The sequence below is a fragment of the Danio rerio genome, chromosome 5, assembly GCF_052040795.2.
Source record: "Danio rerio strain M-AB ecotype USA chromosome 5, GRCz13ab, whole genome shotgun sequence".
Lineage (NCBI taxonomy): Eukaryota > Metazoa > Chordata > Actinopteri > Cypriniformes > Danionidae > Danio > Danio rerio.
The window spans coordinates 71,603,899-71,624,508 of record NC_141025.1 but is presented as its reverse complement, the minus strand read 5'-3'; the positions used below and the strand labels follow the sequence as shown (position 1 = coordinate 71,624,508).

At 39.8% G+C, this 20,610-nt stretch overlaps 2 protein-coding genes across 10 annotated transcripts in view; one reads left to right on the top strand and one right to left on the bottom strand.

Moving 5' to 3' along the window:
- The window catches only part of LOC141385662 (solute carrier family 53 member 1), a 25,682-nt gene extending 10,581 nt beyond the window's left edge, over positions 1 to 15,101 (top strand). For 4 of the 5 annotated variants that reach the window (XM_087254557.1, XM_087254558.1, XM_087254559.1 and 1 more), the window contains 5 exons: positions 4,169 to 4,337; positions 6,603 to 6,794; positions 8,295 to 8,455; positions 10,798 to 10,934; positions 13,433 to 14,436. In XM_087254557.1, coding sequence (XP_087110683.1) covers positions 4,169 to 4,337; positions 6,603 to 6,794; positions 8,295 to 8,455; positions 10,798 to 10,934; positions 13,433 to 13,598 — 825 coding nt within the window. In that variant the 3' untranslated portion in view covers positions 13,599 to 14,436. Of the gene's footprint in view, positions 1 to 4,168; positions 4,338 to 6,602; positions 6,795 to 8,294; positions 8,456 to 10,797; positions 10,935 to 13,432 lie in introns of all 5 variants that reach the window. The other variant, XM_087254556.1, reaches the window with a different exon arrangement.
- On the bottom strand, positions 13,992 to 20,610 carry nacc2l (NACC family member 2-like). 5 transcript variants are annotated; one of them, XR_015492015.1, is made up of 6 exons: positions 20,301 to 20,440; positions 18,899 to 20,007; positions 18,659 to 18,764; positions 18,355 to 18,452; positions 16,589 to 18,100; positions 13,992 to 15,671 (listed from the first exon to the last, which is right to left on the bottom strand). XR_015492015.1 is itself a non-coding variant. In XM_087254562.1 (6 exons), the coding sequence occupies exons 2-6, from the start codon at positions 19,959 to 19,961 to the stop codon at positions 17,565 to 17,567; spliced, it is 1,716 nt and encodes a 571-aa protein (XP_087110688.1). In that variant the 5' UTR covers positions 19,962 to 20,007; positions 20,301 to 20,440; the 3' UTR covers positions 13,992 to 17,564. The 5 variants fall into 5 exon arrangements, 3 of the variants coding, with proteins under 3 accessions (XP_087110688.1, XP_087110687.1, XP_087110689.1); XR_015492016.1 differs by having other exon boundaries at positions 13,992 to 14,377; positions 17,494 to 18,100; XM_087254562.1 differs by having other exon boundaries at positions 13,992 to 18,100; positions 18,899 to 19,075; positions 19,163 to 20,007.

The following is a 20,610-nucleotide window of genomic DNA, read 5'->3' as shown; positions in this document are numbered from 1 at the left end:
TTCGCCCATCCCTGCCTTAGCCTAGGATCCTTTTGTCTACCACTTCTCTTTACTCCTTAAAGAGATAGTTCAACCCAAAACTTTTAATTCTGCCATCATCTACTCAGTCTTGACGTTCTCCAAGGGATAGGTGTGAACATATTCTCCTTAGAACACCACTACAACACCCTTACACATATTTTATAAGAGCACAAGAATAATGTTTACATCATGTTTTTGTATTCATGGATGTGCTATAACCACAAGGATTCAACTACATTAACTTCACAGAGTAATAAACAGTATGAATTATAATTAGAACCATTTAAAAGGTTATTTGGCACATCCTCCACCCCCCTCCAACCAAAACAGAATCAAAGCGCCCTTACCACTTTACATGAGCATGCAAAACAGAGAGGGAATGGTTACAGGTTAGAGGTAGAAATAGGATTAGGGCTTTGTTTTATTTGTACGCTCCGCTTGTGTAACCCCTCTCACCCTGGTCCAAATGACATTTGAACCATTGTTTCTAGCATGGGAGGCAGTTGTACTAAAACACAGGACACACCAAGCCAACATCAAAGAACTAGCAGGGATAAAAACCAACTGTCACGTCGGCTATATCTGGTACTGTCTGGGACAAAAAGCTTTGCATGAATGCACCAAATGGACAAAATCAATGAGAATTTACAACCTGCGCCTGCACAAGCTGATGTATTGTATTGATGTATGATGTATTTTGACTGCTTTCTTTAATAACTACATTACGCAATACTTGTACTATTACTTTCAGTATTTAAATAGTATATTTTGAAATACTTGCAATACTTAAGTACAAAAAATGTTGAAGACTTTAGCACTTACACTTAAGTATGGTGCTTAAAGAGCACTTCAACTTCTACTCAAGTCACTTTTTAGGTAGAGCACTTGTACTTTTACTTAAGTCTGGGTCTCTAGTACTTTATACATCTCTGCTAGTTTGCGTCTGCTGGCATCTGTCGGAGCTTGTATCCATGCAGAATCAGCAAGATTTGTAGAATGTCTGATGGGTTTTGTCTAGTGATTGTCCACGGCATTCTGTGCAGTGTTAATTGGCCCCTAGACAGTTGCATTAGTGGTGCGTTTTTTCTCTTTCTCTGCAGTTACACTGACACGACATTAGGTGGTGTTTTAACATGTTAGTCACTGAATCATTCAATAAACAAATTTTCAGGGTTGCATCTAAAAAAAGCAAATAAACTGTCGCCTACCCTCTACCGTGTGCTGCCTGCAGAGACGGTATTTTTTTTAGCTTTCAGACTTCAGATGCATCAAGGACACCAAGTATTGGCATGCTTCCCTTAGATATATACACATTGAAGCCTCATTAGCAGCTGTTTCTATGGGCTGCTAGTCATAAGCTGTTTGCCATATGGAACAGTCGAAGCCAGTCACCAAAAGCAAGTCTGCAACTTTAGTTATAAAAAAATGTATGAATGTCTAAATCTATTGTAGATTTCACAGATGATTTTGCAAAAGTAACACAATGCAACAAATCGAAGATGTCAGCTGGAAGATGTGATGGTAGTCACAAAGCAAAACAAAAGTGTGCTCAAAACACACCAACTAAAGGTGGAGAAGAGAGAGAGAGAGAGAGAGAGAGAGAGAGAGAGAGTGATTTAGCCATTTCCAATGAGCAAGGCTCATTCTGAAAACGTACCTCTATATACATTTCTGGAGTGCGCCAAATACGCCCCAGGAGCTATGTTTTTTTTTTTTTTGCAGTTTTTGTTTTTTCACGAATCCACCAGAGGCTGCTGTGTACACTTTTTCAAATCTCAATTTTCTCTCATGAGCGCCATTCACGCCTGCTGTTTTTGCGTAAAACCCTGTTATTTACTCGAACCCCGTTGTCGAGGTCAACTTCTCTCTGCGTCTCAAGTCCGCCGACGTATATAGCGAGCTAACTGGACAAAGTGGTAACAGCGGGAAAGCCGTCCATATGGAGATAAGCGGTCAGCTGAAAATTTAAAAAAGCGCTCTGTAGCGTTTGTTTTAAAAATGAAATGCAGCCATACGTACTTCTGACTACATAATTTACAATCTCCAGAAACGTATATAGAGCTACGTTTTCAGAATAAGACTAATGTTGGCCAATTCATGGGATGGAAATTATAAAAAGGGCAATATATTAAGGGTCATCATTCTTATACTCCTTTTTACCAATGCATTTTAATGGCCTTAGGGCCTCATGTTACCTGTAGGACAGTACTTTTTACAGTATTGTGCCCCCATAGTGGGGTAACCTACACAGAATGCAAGGTAAACACCCACAGGCCTCACTGAAATCTCTTCTGCTGTAGTAGCAGGTTATTTTTATCAGAAGTTCTACCATGTGGGTACTGATCAGGCCCAACCCCCGGGTTGACAGCTCCAAGAAAAATTCCAACCCAATAACAACTCAAAACCTAACAAAGAATTAAAAATATGCAATTTTTTCTTTTCCAATCAGATTCAATTGCTACTTTCCTACCAAGGGAATGGATTCACATATCTTCAGTGGTATTCTGTAATATACTTGTAGATACAGTAAACATCCTAAAGTACTGACTGACTTTCCGAGATCAGAGTTGATTAAGAAACTGTTAAGTTTTCATTTGAAGGAAACATTTTGGTTGTGACCAAATATTTTATGTAAAATTGATATAATTAAAAAAAAAAAAGTTTTATATTTATTTAATTTTTTTACCACCAGCTGCATTTTCTATTTTTGTTTTGTGGGAAAACCATGACCTTGGCAACAATGGACAGTGAGAATTGTCACTGGTTTTCACTCTGAGCAACATTGTAATCGTTTTATGATGGATGGCAGACATGTTTGGATCAATGGAATGTGGCTCTACCTACATACCTGTCAACATTTGAATGTGAAAATAAGAGATTATTATTAGTATTATTTATTTATTACATTTTTTTTAGTTATTAATATTATGTGTATATGTCTGTTCAAACACGCACCCAAAACCCAAAGTGTCTACTGTTGCGTGTACAGAATCTATTTGGAAACAGCGTCTATTTATCACTATGGAGCGCATCTGACAGTCACGCACCGCTACATAAACTGACTGTTTTGAGGATTGCATAGATGGGGCAACAGTGCCTGTAATGGAATTGAAGGGAATCGCACCGTTTTAATATTTATTTCAAAGTGTTTTCATGCCTAAATAAAGCGAAAGCACAGAACAGATTTACATTTAAGAGCAAAGGGCAACCCCTGGTGGTTCAGTGGTATGGGTTGTGTATAGGGAGGATCGCTCTTTAATATGTATTGCCACTCTTCATAGAAAGCTTAAAAATACTGGAGAAAATGGGGAAAATACCTTTACGGGATGATAGAGGGATAGCATTGTAAAATACAGGAGAATCCCAGGAAAATGGTAGAGTTGACAGGTATGCTTTACCTATATATCTTTTTAATTACTGACCGATTACTGTTTGTGGCGTTCACATGCTCTCAAGTGGCCAATAATATACGTTTGGGTATTGGGACTGGCCCTGTTTGCTGAATAATTTATTCACAGAATAAAATCTCACTTCTATGTTGCAAAAGGAGTCAGACATTCATTCTTTCATTCGTTCATTTTATTTCCCTCGGCTTAGCCTCTTTATTCGTCAGGGGTCACCACAGTGGAATGAACCGCCAACTTATCCAGCATATGTTTTACGCAGCGGATGCCCTTCCAGCTGCAACCCAGTACTGGGAAACACCCATACACTCTCATTCTCTCACACACAAATACACTACAGCCAATTTAATTTATATAAACCATCTATACTGTACCACATGTCTTTGGACTGTGGAGGAAACCGGAGCACCCGGAGGAAACCCACGCCAACACAAGGAGAACATGCAAACTCCACTCAGAAATGCCAGCTGACCCAGCCGGGACTCAACCCAGCGACCTTCTTGCTGTGAGGTGACGTTGCTAACCACTGCGCTACTGCGCTGCCCAGAAGACAGACACTTTAATGTAATGTTTGTGTTGAAAGTATTTTAACTAAGTCAGGTATATTTTCATATCTGTGGCTCCTTGCTTTCTAATGTTTGCTGTGAAATGTTTTTCAGCCGTCCACATTTTATCAGCAGTGCTCTCTAGAGAATGCATCATCATATCATTCTCGTTTATGCAATAAAATGTTGATATTACAGTGTAAGGTCTTGGCAGCACCCTTCCAGCCAGTGGGGTTTGCAGAATGCTGGCTAGCTGATCAATTCAACAGTCTTAGCCCTCTGTTCCTTGGCTTGAGGGATCTGCTGTGCTTCTATACCCATCAGATCAGCTGGAGAGATATGTGGTCTGACAGCTCTCCAACCACGGGTAAGAGGCTAATGCTGTCCTGTTAAACGTTATTATTTGCGCCTCTGGTATTACTATAATTATATTAGGTTTGTTTTGAATCTTTCCAGCATGTTTTCTCGCATTGCTAACTTGTTGAAGGATGTTTTTATCAGGAATTAGCATGTTTTATTATGCTGCTGCTAACATGCTTAGATGTAATTATTGTATTATGCTGCTCACACTTGCATGTTTCAACATTATGCTAGCATGTTTTAAGCTTGGTTATTGTAATTAGCATGTTGTTAACATGCTTCTAACATGTTTTAACACCTTGCCTGCATGTTTCTAGCATGGTTAGCACACATTATTGAGCATGTTGCTCGTGTTATTAACACATATCACATGGCTAACATGCTTACATTTTTATTTATTTTTTTGCTATTTTTATTGTTTTAGCATTAGGTTAGATAATTTATATAATTAATTAGCATGTTAGTAGCCTTTTTAAATGTTAAACATGTTATTTGAAAGTTATTGCTACTATGCTTTAAACTAACATGCCAACAATGTCATTTAGCATGTTAACGTGTTTCAAGCAAGTTTACTGTTTTGCTAGTCTGTTTCAAAGATATGCTAACATGGTGCTCGCATTTTTGAAACAAAGGATAACTAACAGTTGAAATGAATTAGCTATATGCCATTTGCATGCTTCAACATTATGCTAACATGGTTAATGTAATAATTAGCATTTTGTTAACACAATTCTATGTCTTAACACCTTGCCTGTATGTTTCTAGCATGGTTAGCACACAACATTACGCATGTTGCTGGAATTATTAACGCATACCACATGGCTAATATACATTTTTCACACCATTTTACCATTGTTTTAGAGTAATGGACATTTTATTAGCATGTTTAACATTAGATTAGATCATTTCTATAATTATTTAGCATGCAGCTAGCTTATCTTAAATGTTAAACATGTTATTTGAAAGCTATCGCAACCATGTTTTAAATTGACATGCTAATAACATCATTTAGCATGTTTAACACGTTAACATGTTTCTAGCATGCTTGCCATTTTGTTAGTCTTTTTTGTTAAATATGCAAACATGTTGTTTGCATTTTTAGAACAAATAATAACTAACAGTTATTGCTAGTTGTGCTATAACAACATGCTAAAATGACTCTATATGTATGCCACTGGCATGTTTTCACATTATGCTAACATGGTTAATGTAATTAGCATGTTGTTAACATGCTTCTAACATGTTTTAACGCTTTGCCTGCATGTTTCTAGAACCTTTAGCACACAACATTAATGAGCATGTTGCTGGTATTACTAACATGTATCGCATGGCAAACATGCTTACATGTTTCCCCCCAATATTTAACATTGTTTTAGAGTAATAAACATTTTATTAGCCTGTTCAACATTAGATTACATCATTTGTATCCTTAATTACCATGTTGCTATCCTACTTAAAACGTTAAACATGTTATTTGAAATCTATTGCTACTATGTTTTAAATTAAAATGCTAATAATGTCATTTAAAATGTTTTTAACAATTTTACAATTTTGTTAGTCTGATATGCTAAAATGTTGCTTGGAAAGAAAGAATAACTCAAAGTTATTGCTGGCTATGCTATGTCTTAACAATTTAACAAACATGCTAAACTGACTTGGCTATTCGTATGTCACTTGCATGTTTAAACATTATGCTAACATGGTTAATGTAATTAACATGTTGTTAACATGTTTCTAACATGTTTTAACACCTTGCCTGTATGTTTTAGCATGGTTAGAACACACCATTAATGAGCATGTTGATGATATGATTAACCCATTACATGGCTAACATGCTACATTTTTTTCACACCATTTTACAATGTTTTTAGAGTAATGAACATTTTATTAGAATGTTTAGCTTTAGGTTAGATCAATTGTATCAATAAACAGCATGTGCTATCCTATTTGTTATGTTAAACATGTTATTTGAAAGCTCTTGCTATCATGTTTTCAATTAACATGCTAATAATGTCATTTAGCATGTTTAACATGTTAACGTGTTTCTTCTAGCATGTTTATTATTTTGCTAGATTGTTTCAGAATTATGCTAACATGTTGCTTGAGTTATTGCTAGCTACACTATGTCTTAACAATTTATAAACATGCTATAATAACTTAGCTTGTTGCTAACAAGTTAAAACAATGCCAACACAAATGTCAGTTGTATTTATACTACTAACTACATATAAATTTTATATTGTTTATTGAGATTTTCTTCTGTTTGTCCCAGCGAGTCTAGACTGTGGACAGTATAATATGGCTGTAACCTGTCTGATCCAGTGTTTTCCACCATGGCTGAGATTTGCACAATGCCTCAGGTGCTTCTGGGACACTGGCCACACGCTAAATCTCCTGAATGCAGGAAAATACTTTACAGTTTTTTTGATGGTCACATTCGCCGGCCTCTACAACATGGCCAGAGGTAAACCCACACAAATAAATATCTAAAATGTTATATTTTTATACTCTAATAATGTTTTTGTATCAAGATGTGTTTCTGAATTGACAAACCTGTCATCAGTATCCATCTTTTCACCATATTCATGATGCTTTGCTTGAATGATGGGAGTAACTTTCATTAAACTGTAAAAAAAACAGTGAAGTATTTTGAAAACAATGAGGTATCATTATTATTCTCCTCATAGTTCATCCATCAAATATTAAAATCCAGCTTACCTACTTCAGTAGCCCATGCCATGAATGCAACATAGGCTCATTCTGAAAATGACGACGGGGTTCAAGTCTGGTGAAGAACGGTTCCATAAAGCAGGTAAGACAAAAACAGAAGCCAAAAAATAAAATAAACAATAGTAGGGTGACAATGTGGTAAAAATCAGGCTAGGGCTTTTGTTTTTCTGAATTGCTTTTTAAATTTGTCGGTCAGTCAGTCAAACAGACAACAGCGGCCTCTGGTGGATTTACAAGAGAACAGCAGGCGCGAATGGCACTCGTGAGAGTAATTTGAGATCTGAAAATGCATACACAGAGGCCTCTGGTGTATTTGCGAAAACAAAAACTGCAAAAAAAAGTAGCTCCTGGGAAGTATTTGGCGCCCTCCAGAAATGTATATAGCGGTAAGTTTTTTAAAAATGAGACTGTACTGACTGTATTGACTGTACTACTCCAAAGAAAAAGCAATCTGAAGCAACCAAACACAATGAATTTTTGTGGTCAACCCAGGCTCATTCTCATTACGTACCCCTATATACATAGGGCCGAAATATATCCCAGGAGGTACGTTTTTTACAGTTTGCAAATCCACCAAAGTCTACTGGGTATGCTTTTTGAGATCTCAAATTTCTCTCGTGAGTGCCATTTGTGAATGCTGTTCTCACATAAATCCAGTAGAGGACGCTGTCAACTGACTGAATAACTGACCCATCGACTGACCCACCTCCTTTCCTAAACTCAATCGACAGTGTTTTCGAAAGTAATCCAGAAAAAGAAAAGCCCTTGCCGCAGCCTGATTTGTACCCAATTATAAGATTTTACCACATTCTCACCCTAGTATTTACTTGTTTTTGTCTTGCCTGCTTTCTGGAACCGTTTTTCAATGGAATAGAACCATGTCGTCACGGTCAACTCCAGTCTGCATCTCAAGTATTCAGAAGTCCACAGACGTACAGCCAAAAAGGTGTTCACACGAGGTAAGCGGTCAGCTAGTAAGCGAGAAAAGGAACGCCATCATACCGCTCCCGCCCCATATCGTTCAATTTAAAGACGAAATGCAGCCATGCGTTTCTCTGGCTGCATAATTGATGATCTCCAGAAATGTATATAGGGCTCTGTTTTAAGAATGAGTTTGTTTTGCTTGTGGAGCAACCTTATTATTTAAAGTGTTTTGTTTCAGTGCTTTTTTCCAAGTGATAACACTAATCTAATCTATTCTGTTTGTGTGTGTGTGTGTGTGTGTGTGTGATAGAGAGATCTGCCCTGCTTGTGGAAGTGAATGTATATCTGTATATATGGGCCATGGTAACATGCACAGGCGTTGTAGTTACTGTGAGCTGGGATTTAAGGATGGACTGGGGATTACTTCAGGGTAACGGCCTACTCAAAGATGAGCTGCTGTACTCCCAACAGGTAAAAGTGAATATATAAATAATGTTTTTATTAAAAATTATAGAGATATATGTGCATGTGGAAATAGTTGACTAAAAATGACCATGATAAGTTAAAAGAACAGGGGTCGCCACAGCGGAAAGAACTGCCAACAATTCCAGCATACAGTATGTTTTATGAAGTGGATGCCCTTCCAGCCACAACCCAGTACTGGGAAACACCCATACACTCTCGCATTTACACACACGCATACACTGCGGCCAATTTAGTTCATCCAATTCATCTATAGCACATGTCTTTGGACTGTGGGGGAAACCAGAGCACCAGGAAGAAATCCACACCAACACGGGGAGAACATGCAAACTCCACACAGAAATGCCAATTGACCCAGCCGGGACTTAAACCATCGACCTTCTTGCTGTGAGGCGACAGTGCTAAACACTGAGTCACCGTGTCACCCAACTGTATTTTATATTAACCAACGTTATCCAACCCTATCTGAACACAACAGAAAGAGCTTGGAAGAAGTTCACAAGTCTCTGACCCTCAAGCAGTGCGAGACACTACACCAAATCAGCCTGACCTGAAAATACACAGATCGCTGAGTGATCAGCTGAAATAAAGTGTCATCAGTGTTCAGAGACCATCTTCTTTCTCATTAGGAATGACCGTTATGTGCTTGGGCACCACCAAGTCGCTATTTTAATGGCCGGCAGCTATCTCTCTGCAACTTTCACATGGTCGCCTACTGAAGGATGTGGTGTTAATGAGGCATACAGGGGGTGCTCAATCTGTGGTCTGTGTGGGACCTAATGCCCCAGTATATTGATGTGGATGTAAGTGCCATCTTTTGGATGAGACGTTAAATCGAGGTCCTGACTCTGTGGTTGTTAAAAATCCCTTCGAAAAAGAGCAGGGGTTTAACCCCGGCATCCTGGCCAAATTTGCCCACTAACCATTGTCCATCATGGCTTGCTAACCACTGGTGGAGGATGATGAGATCCACCCCAATATGTAAAGTGCTTTCAGTCTCCAGAAAAGTGCTATAAAAATGTAAGGAATTATTATTATTAATGTAAATTTGGCAACAGGCTGCACGTTGGCACAGTGGGTAGCATGTTCGCCTTACAGCAAGAAGGTCGCTGGTTCGAGCTCAGCTGGGTCACTTGGCGTTTCTGTGTGGAGTTTGTATGTTCTCCCCATGTTTGTGTAGGTTTTCTTTGGGTGCTCCGGTTTCCCCCACAGTCCAGACATGTGGTATAGGTGAATTGGGTAGGCTAAATTGTCCGTAGTGTATGAGTGAGTGTGTGTGGATGATTTCCAGTGATGGGTTGGGGCTGAAAGGGCATCTGCTGCATAAAACATAAGCTGGAGAAGTTGGTGGTTCATTCCGCTGTGGCGATCCCAGATTAATAAAGAGACTAAGCCAAAAAAAATGAATGAATGAATGAATTTGGCATCAAATTTTTTTTTTTTAAATAAAACAAGCCTGAGGCCCTTAAATTTTTTTTTTTTTTAACTTTCACACCTGCCATTTTGTGCATTGATGTGCATGATCATCACATTGGCTCCCTTTGTTTTATAACAAGGTGTTAAACGTTGAAGAAAAACATGAAATCAAAGCAAAACGAGTGTGATGTGGCATAAAGGCAGCGGATCTTTTATTATGCCACAGAAGAAGCACCGCTGTTTCACCACAGATACAGTTGAAGTCAGAATTATTAGCCCCCCTGTTTATTTTTTCCTCAATTTCTGTTTAACGGAGAGCAGATTTTTTTTTCATCACATTTCTAATCATAATAGTTTTAATAACTCATCTCTAGTAACTGATTTATTTTATCTTTGCAATGATGACAGTAAATAATATTTGACAAGATATTTTTAAAGACACTTCTATACAGCTTAAAGTGACATTTAAAGGCCTAACCAGGTTAATTAGGCAAGTTATTGTATAACGATGGTTTGTTCTGTAGACTACCGAAAAAAATAAAGGGGCTAATAATGTTGTCCTTAAAATGGTGTTTAAAAATTACAAACTGCTTTTATTTTAGCCAAAATGAAACAAATAAGACTTTCTCCAGAAGAAAAAATATTATCAGACATACTGTGAAAATTTCCTTGCTCTGTTAAACATCATTTGGGAAATATTTAAAAAAGAAAAAAAAATACAAAGGGGGGCTAATAATTCTGACTTCAACTGTATGTATACTGTTCTAGTGGTTTTGGGCTATTTTACTGAAAATATCTTACACATATTGTGCTATTAATCTGTTTAACAGTGTGTCAAAAGCTATAAAAGCATCAAACTGACCTGCGACCGCTTATGAAAAGTCTTGAATATTGAGAGTGATGTGCTATTTCAGTGGTTCTACTATGCTGCCATGCTGGCGGATGTGCTGTTGCGGGTCTCCTGGGCTATAAATATCCTCCTGGCTCAGATGAAGGATTCAGCTGCAGCTGCCACAGCAAGTGCCTTGCTGGCACCGCTGGAAGTTATCAGGTTCGATTTCAGTCACATGCTTTAGGCAGCACACGGTTTGAAACTTCATCAAGGCAAATTACATTTGGCTAGTATTTTATTGTGTCTGCTGATTTATAAGAAGAGCAACCAGGATTACATTGTCTCTCTTATTGGGAGATTTCTTATTGGAGGTTAGCTGATATTTACACTTCCAAAAGGTGTAGAGATTTAGAATTGTTGGTTAAACAGCGGGTCAGTTTTGGTTAAACAGTTTTACCATTTTTAATCAATGAAGCTCATCTCCGGGTCTGATGGTAGCAGTTTTAGCTTAGCTTAGCTTAGATAATTAAATCGAATTAGACCATTAGCATCTGGCTCATAAATGACTCAAGAGTTTAGATAATTTTTTTATTTAAAACTTGATATTTAGTGATAATACTCGTGAAAATAGTCCCCAGGTAACAGTGCTGCATAATATCATTGCACCTGCTACAGCCCTGATGTCCCTTGATTACAGTGTTAGGGAGTAACAAGTTACATGTAACGGCGTTACGTAATTTAATTACAAAATAAATGTAAGTGTAATTCATTACAGGTACTGAGAAAAAATGTGTAATTAAATTAGTTACTTATTAAAATGTTAAAAATAACAAATGGGGTTACATCTAAAAAATGTCCTTAAAAATCTGGGATATGTTGAATAATGGTGATGCAGTGGCGCAGCAGGTACTGCTGTTGCCTCACAGCAAGAAGGTCGCTGGTTCGAGCCTCGGCTCAGTTGACATTTCTGTGTGGAGTTCGCGTGTTCTCCCTGTGTTTGCGTGGGTTTTCTCTGGAGGCTCCGGTTTCCCCCACAGTCCAAAGACATGTAGTACAGGTGAATTGGGTAGGCTAAATTGTCCGTAGTGTATAAGTGTGTATGGATCTCTCCCAGAGATGGGTTGTGGCTGGAAGGGCATTCGCTGTGTAAAAATGTGCTGGATAAGTTGGTGGTTCATTCCGCTGTGGTGACCCCGGATTAAAGCAGGTCGCACACCAGAAGCGCCGTTCGGCGGCGCGCCGCGCAGCGCCACGCAGCACCATGTATTTTAGAATTCTAAACATAGGTTTCTATCAGGATACACACACCGGTGCCGCAAGTCGGCGGCTGTCGGCGGCGCCCGGCGACGGCTCAGGACGCAGTTCATTTTTCAGCCGCGCCACAGAGCGCCATCTGATTAGTTTCATGTTAAATATCATTCGAATGTGCGCGTCTGGTGTGTGATACTTTAAACTGTCATGTACGCGCCGTGTCGCGGCGCCGAGCGGCGCTTCTGGTGTGCGACCTGCTTAATAAAGTGACTTAGCCGACAAGAAAATGAATGAATGAATAAATATACACACACACACACACACACGCGCACACACGTGTATGTATATATATATATAGTTTACTGTAGTAAAGGCTGAAGTATACTATGGTAATTAGTTACTAATGATACTACATGTAGTGTAATTCATTAATGAAGAGTTGTAAATATATATATATATATATATATATATATATATATATATATATATATATATATATACATACATATATATATATACATACATATATATATATATATATACATACATACACACATACACACATATACAATATAATGCTCATTCGTAAATATTTCTCTTTACAATATGTTACGGCATATTATTTGCAGTAAATAATTGAACTGAAATATTCTCCCTCATATATTCCATTGACAGTTTAATTGATCACTAAGACATGACTGACTTGGATTTAAGTTGCTTCGATTTAAAAAAATGAAAATTGCAAAAATAGCTTAGATGTATTTTATTTTATTGCAAACGCCACAAAAATCACCCTGCACAACTAACTAAAGTTTTTTTTTTTTTTTTTGGTAACAACAAACATTTTTATAAGTTTTTGTTTTTGTGCTGGCTGTACTTTAAAATTAAATTAATATGATTTAAATTTAAGTGATGAAAGATTCTAACAGTTAACAGAGCTACTCTACTGTAAGCTCACATCTGCTTGGTATAAATGATTTAGTTGAAAATATCCATTAGAAACTTAAAAGTAATCAAAAAGTGATCAGATGTTATCAGTTACTTTTATAAGTACTTTTATAAAGTAATTGATAAGGTGCACTACTTATTACATTTTAAATAGGGTAGTTTGTAATCTGTAATCTATTACATTTACAAAGGAATCTCCCCAACACTGCTTGATTATTATGTCAGAATGAGAGCATAGTTTCTAGCCTTTTTTGAAATTTTGGACCAAGACGCTAATGGTCTAATCCAATTCAATGATCTATGCTAAGCTAAGCTAAAAGTGCTCCTGCCAGGCCCAAAGATGGTCTGAATGGATTCAAGAATGTTGTAAAATGAGCATATTAACCAATAAGTGGAGATTTTCTTTAAAATAAAACATTTCAGACTTCAGATTTGTATTAAGTTTAAAGACATTTTGGGAATGGATGCCGATGAAGAACTAGTAAAGCTGTCGTTTTGCTTTTTTCCTGTTCTTCCAGACGTTTTATCTGGAATCTCTTTCGGCTAGAGAACGAGCAGCTGAAAAACTGTGAGAAATGCTGCGCTGTTCGTGATTTCTGGAACATCTGGAGGCATCTGGAAGAGGACCAAGATGTGCTGCCTAAAGAACATCACATGATCACCCTCACGAATCAGAGGTGCTGAATCTCTTCCACCTGAGCTGATTTAGAAAATAATTCACAGCTAAAGACACCCGAGAATCGACATTGTGATTTTTTTTAAAAGAGTAAGAGAGACAAAATTGGCTTTTAAGAGCAGAGATGCAGAGATTCAGCAGTGCATTTAAGGAAAGAAATCTCTGATATTTGCATAATGCAGGTAGGCGAATGAGATGTTAGATAAGAAAATTATAATCCACCCCATAATGACTTCAGTATCTGTCTCTGTTTGTCTAAACCTTACTGTGGCAGTTCATGTGTACTTTATCATCTGCATTGGAGTGAATTAGCATTTTTATGCTTCATCATTAATAAATAATTCTGTTTGATTTTCAGCGTGTTGTCTCGCCATAATAGCATGACCAAAAAGACGAGCTAATTATCCCTCAAAATAATCCTTTCCTTTATTTCACTTCCAAAAAACAATCGTACAATCGCATTTCAAATGTCCAGACCAGCTGATATGCAAAAAAACAGGCAAGCATTTACTATACAGCAGCTTGAGAACAAGAGTGAGATTAAAAAGCTTGAGAGGGAAAACTGAGAGTCCGGGCTTCTCTCTAGAGAACCGTTGTTCTCTGTTCAGCTTCCCTTACTGTACTGAACTCAGCAGTACCACAGTCAGCTTTGTACATTGCAACTCCACTGTCCTTTCGGAGTCAAAGCGGTATAGTTGATTTCTGAAGCATGTAAGTCATGTTATATTAAGGAGAGCCTTTGTCCTTCACTTGGTTTGCCATGCAGAAGTCCATGATCCGTTTGTTTCTGTAATTGGCGAGAGTATTTAGTCAGAAATGCCAGAGCTTATGCATCACATGCACTCATTGAAAAAAAAAACGCACTGCAGATTGCCTTAATGTACTGGGCTTGTATATGTGCCTGTATTTACGTATGCTAAGAGGCTCCACGTAAGACCCTCATGATTTCTTGTAAAATAGTGCTCAGATGTTTGCATACCCCATGGGGAGTTATTCAACCTTTTTTTTTTTTGATATAATAAGAGATTGTGAAATAATTATTGTTATAATAATTTAGTACTGCCCTCAAGAACCTGCATAACAGATATTTGTGTGCCATTAAAATAAATATAATAGTTATTCAGCTGAGTTTTTTCATCCATTCAGCCGATCTCTGAGTGTGACAGGAGTACTTTTAGCTTAGCTTAGCATAAACCATTGAATCAGATTAGACCATTAGCATCTCACTCAAACATTTTAAATAGGAGTGTAGATAGTTTTCCCATTTAAGCTTGGCTCTTCTGTTGTAACAACGGATACTATGACCGTCAATAAATAAAAAGCTACGGGCGCAATGATATTATGCAGCACCTGAAAATAGTCCCCATCTAGGTAACGTCAATTGTGACTGGCACAATGTGCAAGAATGGAGTTAAGTTGGTTATATTGATGGAAGTTAGCATATTATCAGGTGCTCTGTAATATCATTGCACCTGCTGCAGCCATGGTACAGCAGCAAAATTAATTGATTACTTCAGAATTAGTGTATAGTTCCTAGTCACATTGGCCTAGAACACATGGGCAACTAAATTTCAGGATTTCCATAATGCGACTGCAAAGTTCCTTGATATTTAAGCCACAATCAGAGTATAGTTCCTATCCACATCGACTTAATAGCAATTTTTAGAGTGAAATTGAGAATAGCAACTTTTAATTTTTCATCGATCTTAGTACACGATGTATCTTCAAAATCAAAACATCAAAATACCTTTAGTTATTTGTATTTTTTTTGAGCAAGATGCTAATGGTCTAATATAATTAAATGATTTATGTTAAGCTAAGCTACGAGTGTTCTCACCAGAACCGGAGATGGTAAAACTGGTTAACTCTAGAACAAAGATGTCAAATGCAGTTCCTGGAGGGCTGCAGTTCTACATAGTTTAGTTTCAACCCTCCTTCAACACTTACCTGTAGGTTTCAAACAAAATTGAAGAACTCAATTGGTTTGATCGGGTGTGTTTCATTAGGGTTGAAACTAACATGTGCAGAGCTGCGGCCCTCTGGTTTTGACACGTGTGCTCTAGAGCTGTCCAAACTCAGTCCTGGAGGGCTGGCGTCTTGCAGATTTTAGATCCAACTTGCCTCAACACACCTGCAAGGATATTTCTAGAAAGCCTGGTAAAGCTGCAGTCACACTGCACTGCAAAAAATGCTTTTCTTGCTTAGATTTTTTTGTCTTGTTTCTAGTCCAAACATCTAAAAATTCCTAAATTAAGAAGAATTTTCTAGACAAGAAGAACATATTGTCTTGTTTTCAGAAATAATATGCCAATATTTAGTAAGTTTTTCCTTAAAACAAGTAAAAAAAATCTGCCAATGGGGTAAGCAAAATGATCTTACGTCAAAAGAAAAAACAAGATTAATTTGCTTACCCCATTGGCAGATTATTTTGCTTGTTTTAAGGAAAACGTTATATATTAAATATTGGCAAAAATATTGGCATATTATTTCTCAAAACAAGATAATATATTATGCTTGTCTAGAAAATGCTTCTTGATATAAGAAATTTTAGATATTTAGACTAGAAACAAGACAAAAAATCTAAGCAAGCAAAGCATTTTTTGCAGTGTGAACTTTTCTCCCCATAGACTTCCATTCATTTGCACGCGATACTGTCAGACCGGAAGCGCAATGTCGTGCGTCAAGTTTCGCAGATCACTCAGTTGGATAGTTTAAGCTTGGTGAACTCTGACCAGCGAAATTGCATCACTTGACTGCGTAGGACCAATCAAGAATCAAAACATGACCTCTCTGAAGAGGAATTTAAAATATGGGCCAATCACTCGCTTTTTAATGTCTAATCCCGCCCCTTTTCGCAGCACCATACAACAGAACTTTGCACGCACAAACTCTAGTGTGACCACAACTTAGAGCTTGATTAGCTAGCCATAGGTGTGTCTGACTGGGGTTGGAACTAAACTTTGCAGGACACTGGCCCTCCAGGACCGAGTTTGAACACCCCTGGAGTGTTTCTTTTAATTAAATAGCAGTTTTGCACAAGCCCCTTACTTGTCCAGAGTGGCAAAACCGGATTTCAGCAATTGTATAGCCACCGTAGGGAAGAACTCAAATGTGCAGAGCATGCTGGGAAACCAAATAAAGAACAGCTTCACCACTCAGGACAAACTAGAAACTCTTGCGCAACTATCATGAAAGACCACAACGGTCATAAATGCTTTTCAAAATAAAGGCCATGTTCAGTTTCAATCATTTTCCTTTAGCTTAGTCCCTTTATTCATCAGAGGTCGCCACAGCGGAATGAACCGCCGACTCATCCAGCATATGTTTTACACAGCGGATGCCCTTCTAGCTGCAACCCAGTACTGGGAAATATCCATACACACACATTACGGCCAATTGTATAAACCCAATTCACCTATAACGCATGTCTTTGGACTGTGGGGGAAACCGCAGCACCCGGAGGAAGCCCAAACGAACACAGGAGAACATGCAAACTCATACAGAAATGCCAACTGACCCAACCGGGACTCGAACCAGCGACCTTCTTGCAGTGAGGCGACAGTGCTAACCACTCAGCCACCGTGTCACATTTTTAAAAAAAAATTAATCGAGTCAATCAATAATTTTTGTCTTGTGGAATAATATGTCAATATCTGTCAAACAGCTTCTTAAGAACATTAATAAATTGTAACGCACTTCTTATGATCCTTCTTTTTTTTTGGTTAAACCCCGGCCACAAAGATTTTGCAGATTCTGAAAGGGGTAGATAAATGTATGTTCACAGCTGTATTTAACACAGATGCTTTTCAGTCTATCCTGGGGGAGGGAAATAAATCGTATATGTCCAGTTCCCATGATCATGCAGCTTTAATGTGATAATGTTCAGTTGCATGAGAGATTTGCCTTTATTGAGAGTGATCCTTTTTGGTGTGAGAAGCTGCAGACCAGTTCATAATAGTATGAAGTGGACGAAGTCACTGATCATCTTTAGGCGGTCTCTGTCTGTTCTGTTCCTCTCTCTGTGATCTGGGGCTGCTAGGTGCCCGCTCCTTTTCCCCTTTCTTGCTGGCTGGGTTGAGGGCGAGCACACTGGCGGCTCTCTCGGGACTCTCCGGAAGCCTTTCAACTTCCGGCGGGCTTTCGGACTCTTTGGCTCGGGCTGGCTCAGTCTTGGCCGCTTCACCTTTTTGGGGCCTTTCTTCAATATTGAAGTGCGAGCCATTCCTCAGTGTCTCTCGGCAGTCTCCGTAGAGATGCTGCTCCAGAGTTAGATTTGACGCTGCCAGGTGTTTGAACTCGGACTCAAAAGGGAAGCCACCGCATGGCTGAGTGGCTCCTTCCACCTGGCTCAGGACGGCAGTTCCCCTGTACACCTCGATAGCCTCCGGAAGCATGGACTTGATCTTGGGGAGCCAGCGCTTGCGAACTCTCCGAGCATTGGTGCACATGTCTGCAGCAATCACATTCATCTCACTTTCTTTGAAGTTAGGGGCAAAATTCTGACAGTAGACTAATGTTAAAACAGACAGAAAGAAAAGAACATTTCAGTTCCATGTCGTGACAAATGAAGCAAGAACAATGTTTGCAACTGATTGGTTCTTGAAACGTGGGGAATTACGGCAAGGAAAGTTTTGAAGTAAGCTCCTCATATACACCTTAAGTAAGACATAGGATCATGCAAGCTAAGATTACAAACATACATTCAATTCTTAATCAGTTCAAGCGGCTTTGATTGCTGTGACAGGGAAGAAGTGGGTCACTCACGTTTCACGGTGTTGAGAATGCGGCTGTCCAGCGGTTTGCGATTTGGATCACAGTTGGAGGAACGTATTCCAGTCCCACAGCTGTCAGCCAGTGTATTCCTGCAGTCAAAATACCAAAGTCAGCCACTGGAGGGCACACACATAATATGTTTCCAAAACACCATGCGGTTCTTACAGTTATCAAACACAATATACTGCAACATTTGAATGCGAGGGTATAGATTTAATCTCTGCTTGGTCTTGTTTTTTTTTTTGTTTTACTGCAGAGGCAGGCATGCTTGTTATGCATCTGTAAGGCTTTAGACCTGTCAAAAAAAGCAGCTAGAAGGCGTCTCAGCAGGACTTTGTGCTTGACCCCAGCACAGAGGTGACAGTTCATCAGCTGCCCACGAGTCATGAAGACACCAGATCCTTCCACAGCACCAACAACAGAGAAACAAGGAGACCTTAGCTCTGAATCAGTGACTCAAATGACTCAGTCTGAACTGATAAATAATTCAGATGGACACGGAGTTTCAGACAGGCTGGTATTATTCAGGCCTCACCTCCAATCAGCTCCAGTCTCTCTCCAGGGTCGCCTTCTGTGTAGAGTGCAGGGTGGCACCGGTAGCCGATCTGGCTGATGAGTCCGGCAGGCAGAGCCTCTCTGTCTCCTCCCAACAGCACACAGAAACGGTTCTCCAAGGACAGAGGCAGGGAGGACACCTCCATCTTCTCTTGCACTGGGAACAGACACAACAGATCACACTCACAGGAATGAATCCTCAGCATTTTGGGCTGCAATGAGTAGTCCATTAAAAGACATTTACTGGTGTAAATCCCGGACGAGCCCCCGAATATCTTTCCATTTGTCAGACTCTCGTACGAGTCATCTTCAAAGTCCTCCTCCTCGTTTTGATGAGAAGTTGGGCTGTCTGTGGTCGGGAGGCTAGAGGCACCGGGGCTGGCATGATCTCGGGTTGATTGCTCATAAGCATGCATCACGGGTATGACACCGTTCACACCTGCACTGGTGTAGAAAAGAGTGCCATTCCTTGAAGATCTGCTCCTGTGTCCCCTGTCCTCCTCAGAGTGCTTTAGCTCCCCGTTCTGAGTGCACACGGGGGTCTCCAGCTTCTCTTCCTTGATCTTGCAGACAGTTGTGGGCTGGTCGCCTAGCAACAGGGAGGAGTTGTTGTTGTTTGGGCTAGGGGGATCGTCTGTGGCAGATGTCTGTGAGTCACAGTACGGTGCGCTGGCCTTGAACATGAGGTCCATTCCCCGCTCTACGATGTTCTGGATCTGAAGGTAGCCCGCCGTGTACATGACCATCAGCTGATCGCTGGCACTAACCGTCATTCGGCCCGTGTAGCAGAAGGTCAGAATCTGCTGGAAGCAGGACGCGGCTACGGATGAGGGAAGCTCGAAGAGCGTCTGGGTACTACCGCTGAAGAGATCGCGGAAGTAGAGGCTGCTGGCCGCCAAAACGGCACGGTGGGCCTTGAAGGCCTGTCCGTTGACCATGATGGCCACATCGCAGTGCTGGCCCAGCAGCCGCTGTTCGTTCAGGCTGTCCAGAACCGTGCTGCCAAAGTTTGGAATCTCCATGTGCAAGAGCTGAGACATCATGCCCGTTTCAGATCTCCGGAGAAGACAGGATTTTCTCACCAGACATCTAAGACAACAGAAAGTCACAATGAAGGTGGACCAGCCTGATGAGGTAACAAACTGAAAATGACTAGATTCAAAAGTCACACAATGTTTATCTGGTGCAGACACAGCAGAAAAAATGCGACAGAAATGCTGCACAGCAACTCCCTTGGTAAACAGCTCTCTTCACCCCAACATTACTAGAGTCTGCATGTTTGGCAACTCAGCATAAGCTTGCCTGGAGTATTCAAAAGAAGCTGAAAAGTGACCCACAAACCCACCCACCCACCCTCCCTCTCCACCCCGCCACTACCTGACCTCTATAGCAGAATCTTCCCAGATGAGAGAGAGAGAATGCGGGCAGGCTCCACACAGCAGCTCAGCATGAGGAAAGGTAGCTTGAGAAGCAGAGAGATACGTCTCAATCCGTCCTCTTCCTCCCCGCACAGGACTGAGCCAGGGAGAGGGAAAGCGAACGTCTGTGTGCAATCGATGCACCATCTACTGTATGTCACAGAAAGGGGGAGAGAGGCTATAGGCACAGACACAGAGACTAGGGAGAGAGGGGGAGGGAGTGAGACTGAAGGAAAGTCATTTAAGGACACAGAGTGAGAGAGAGAGAGAGAGA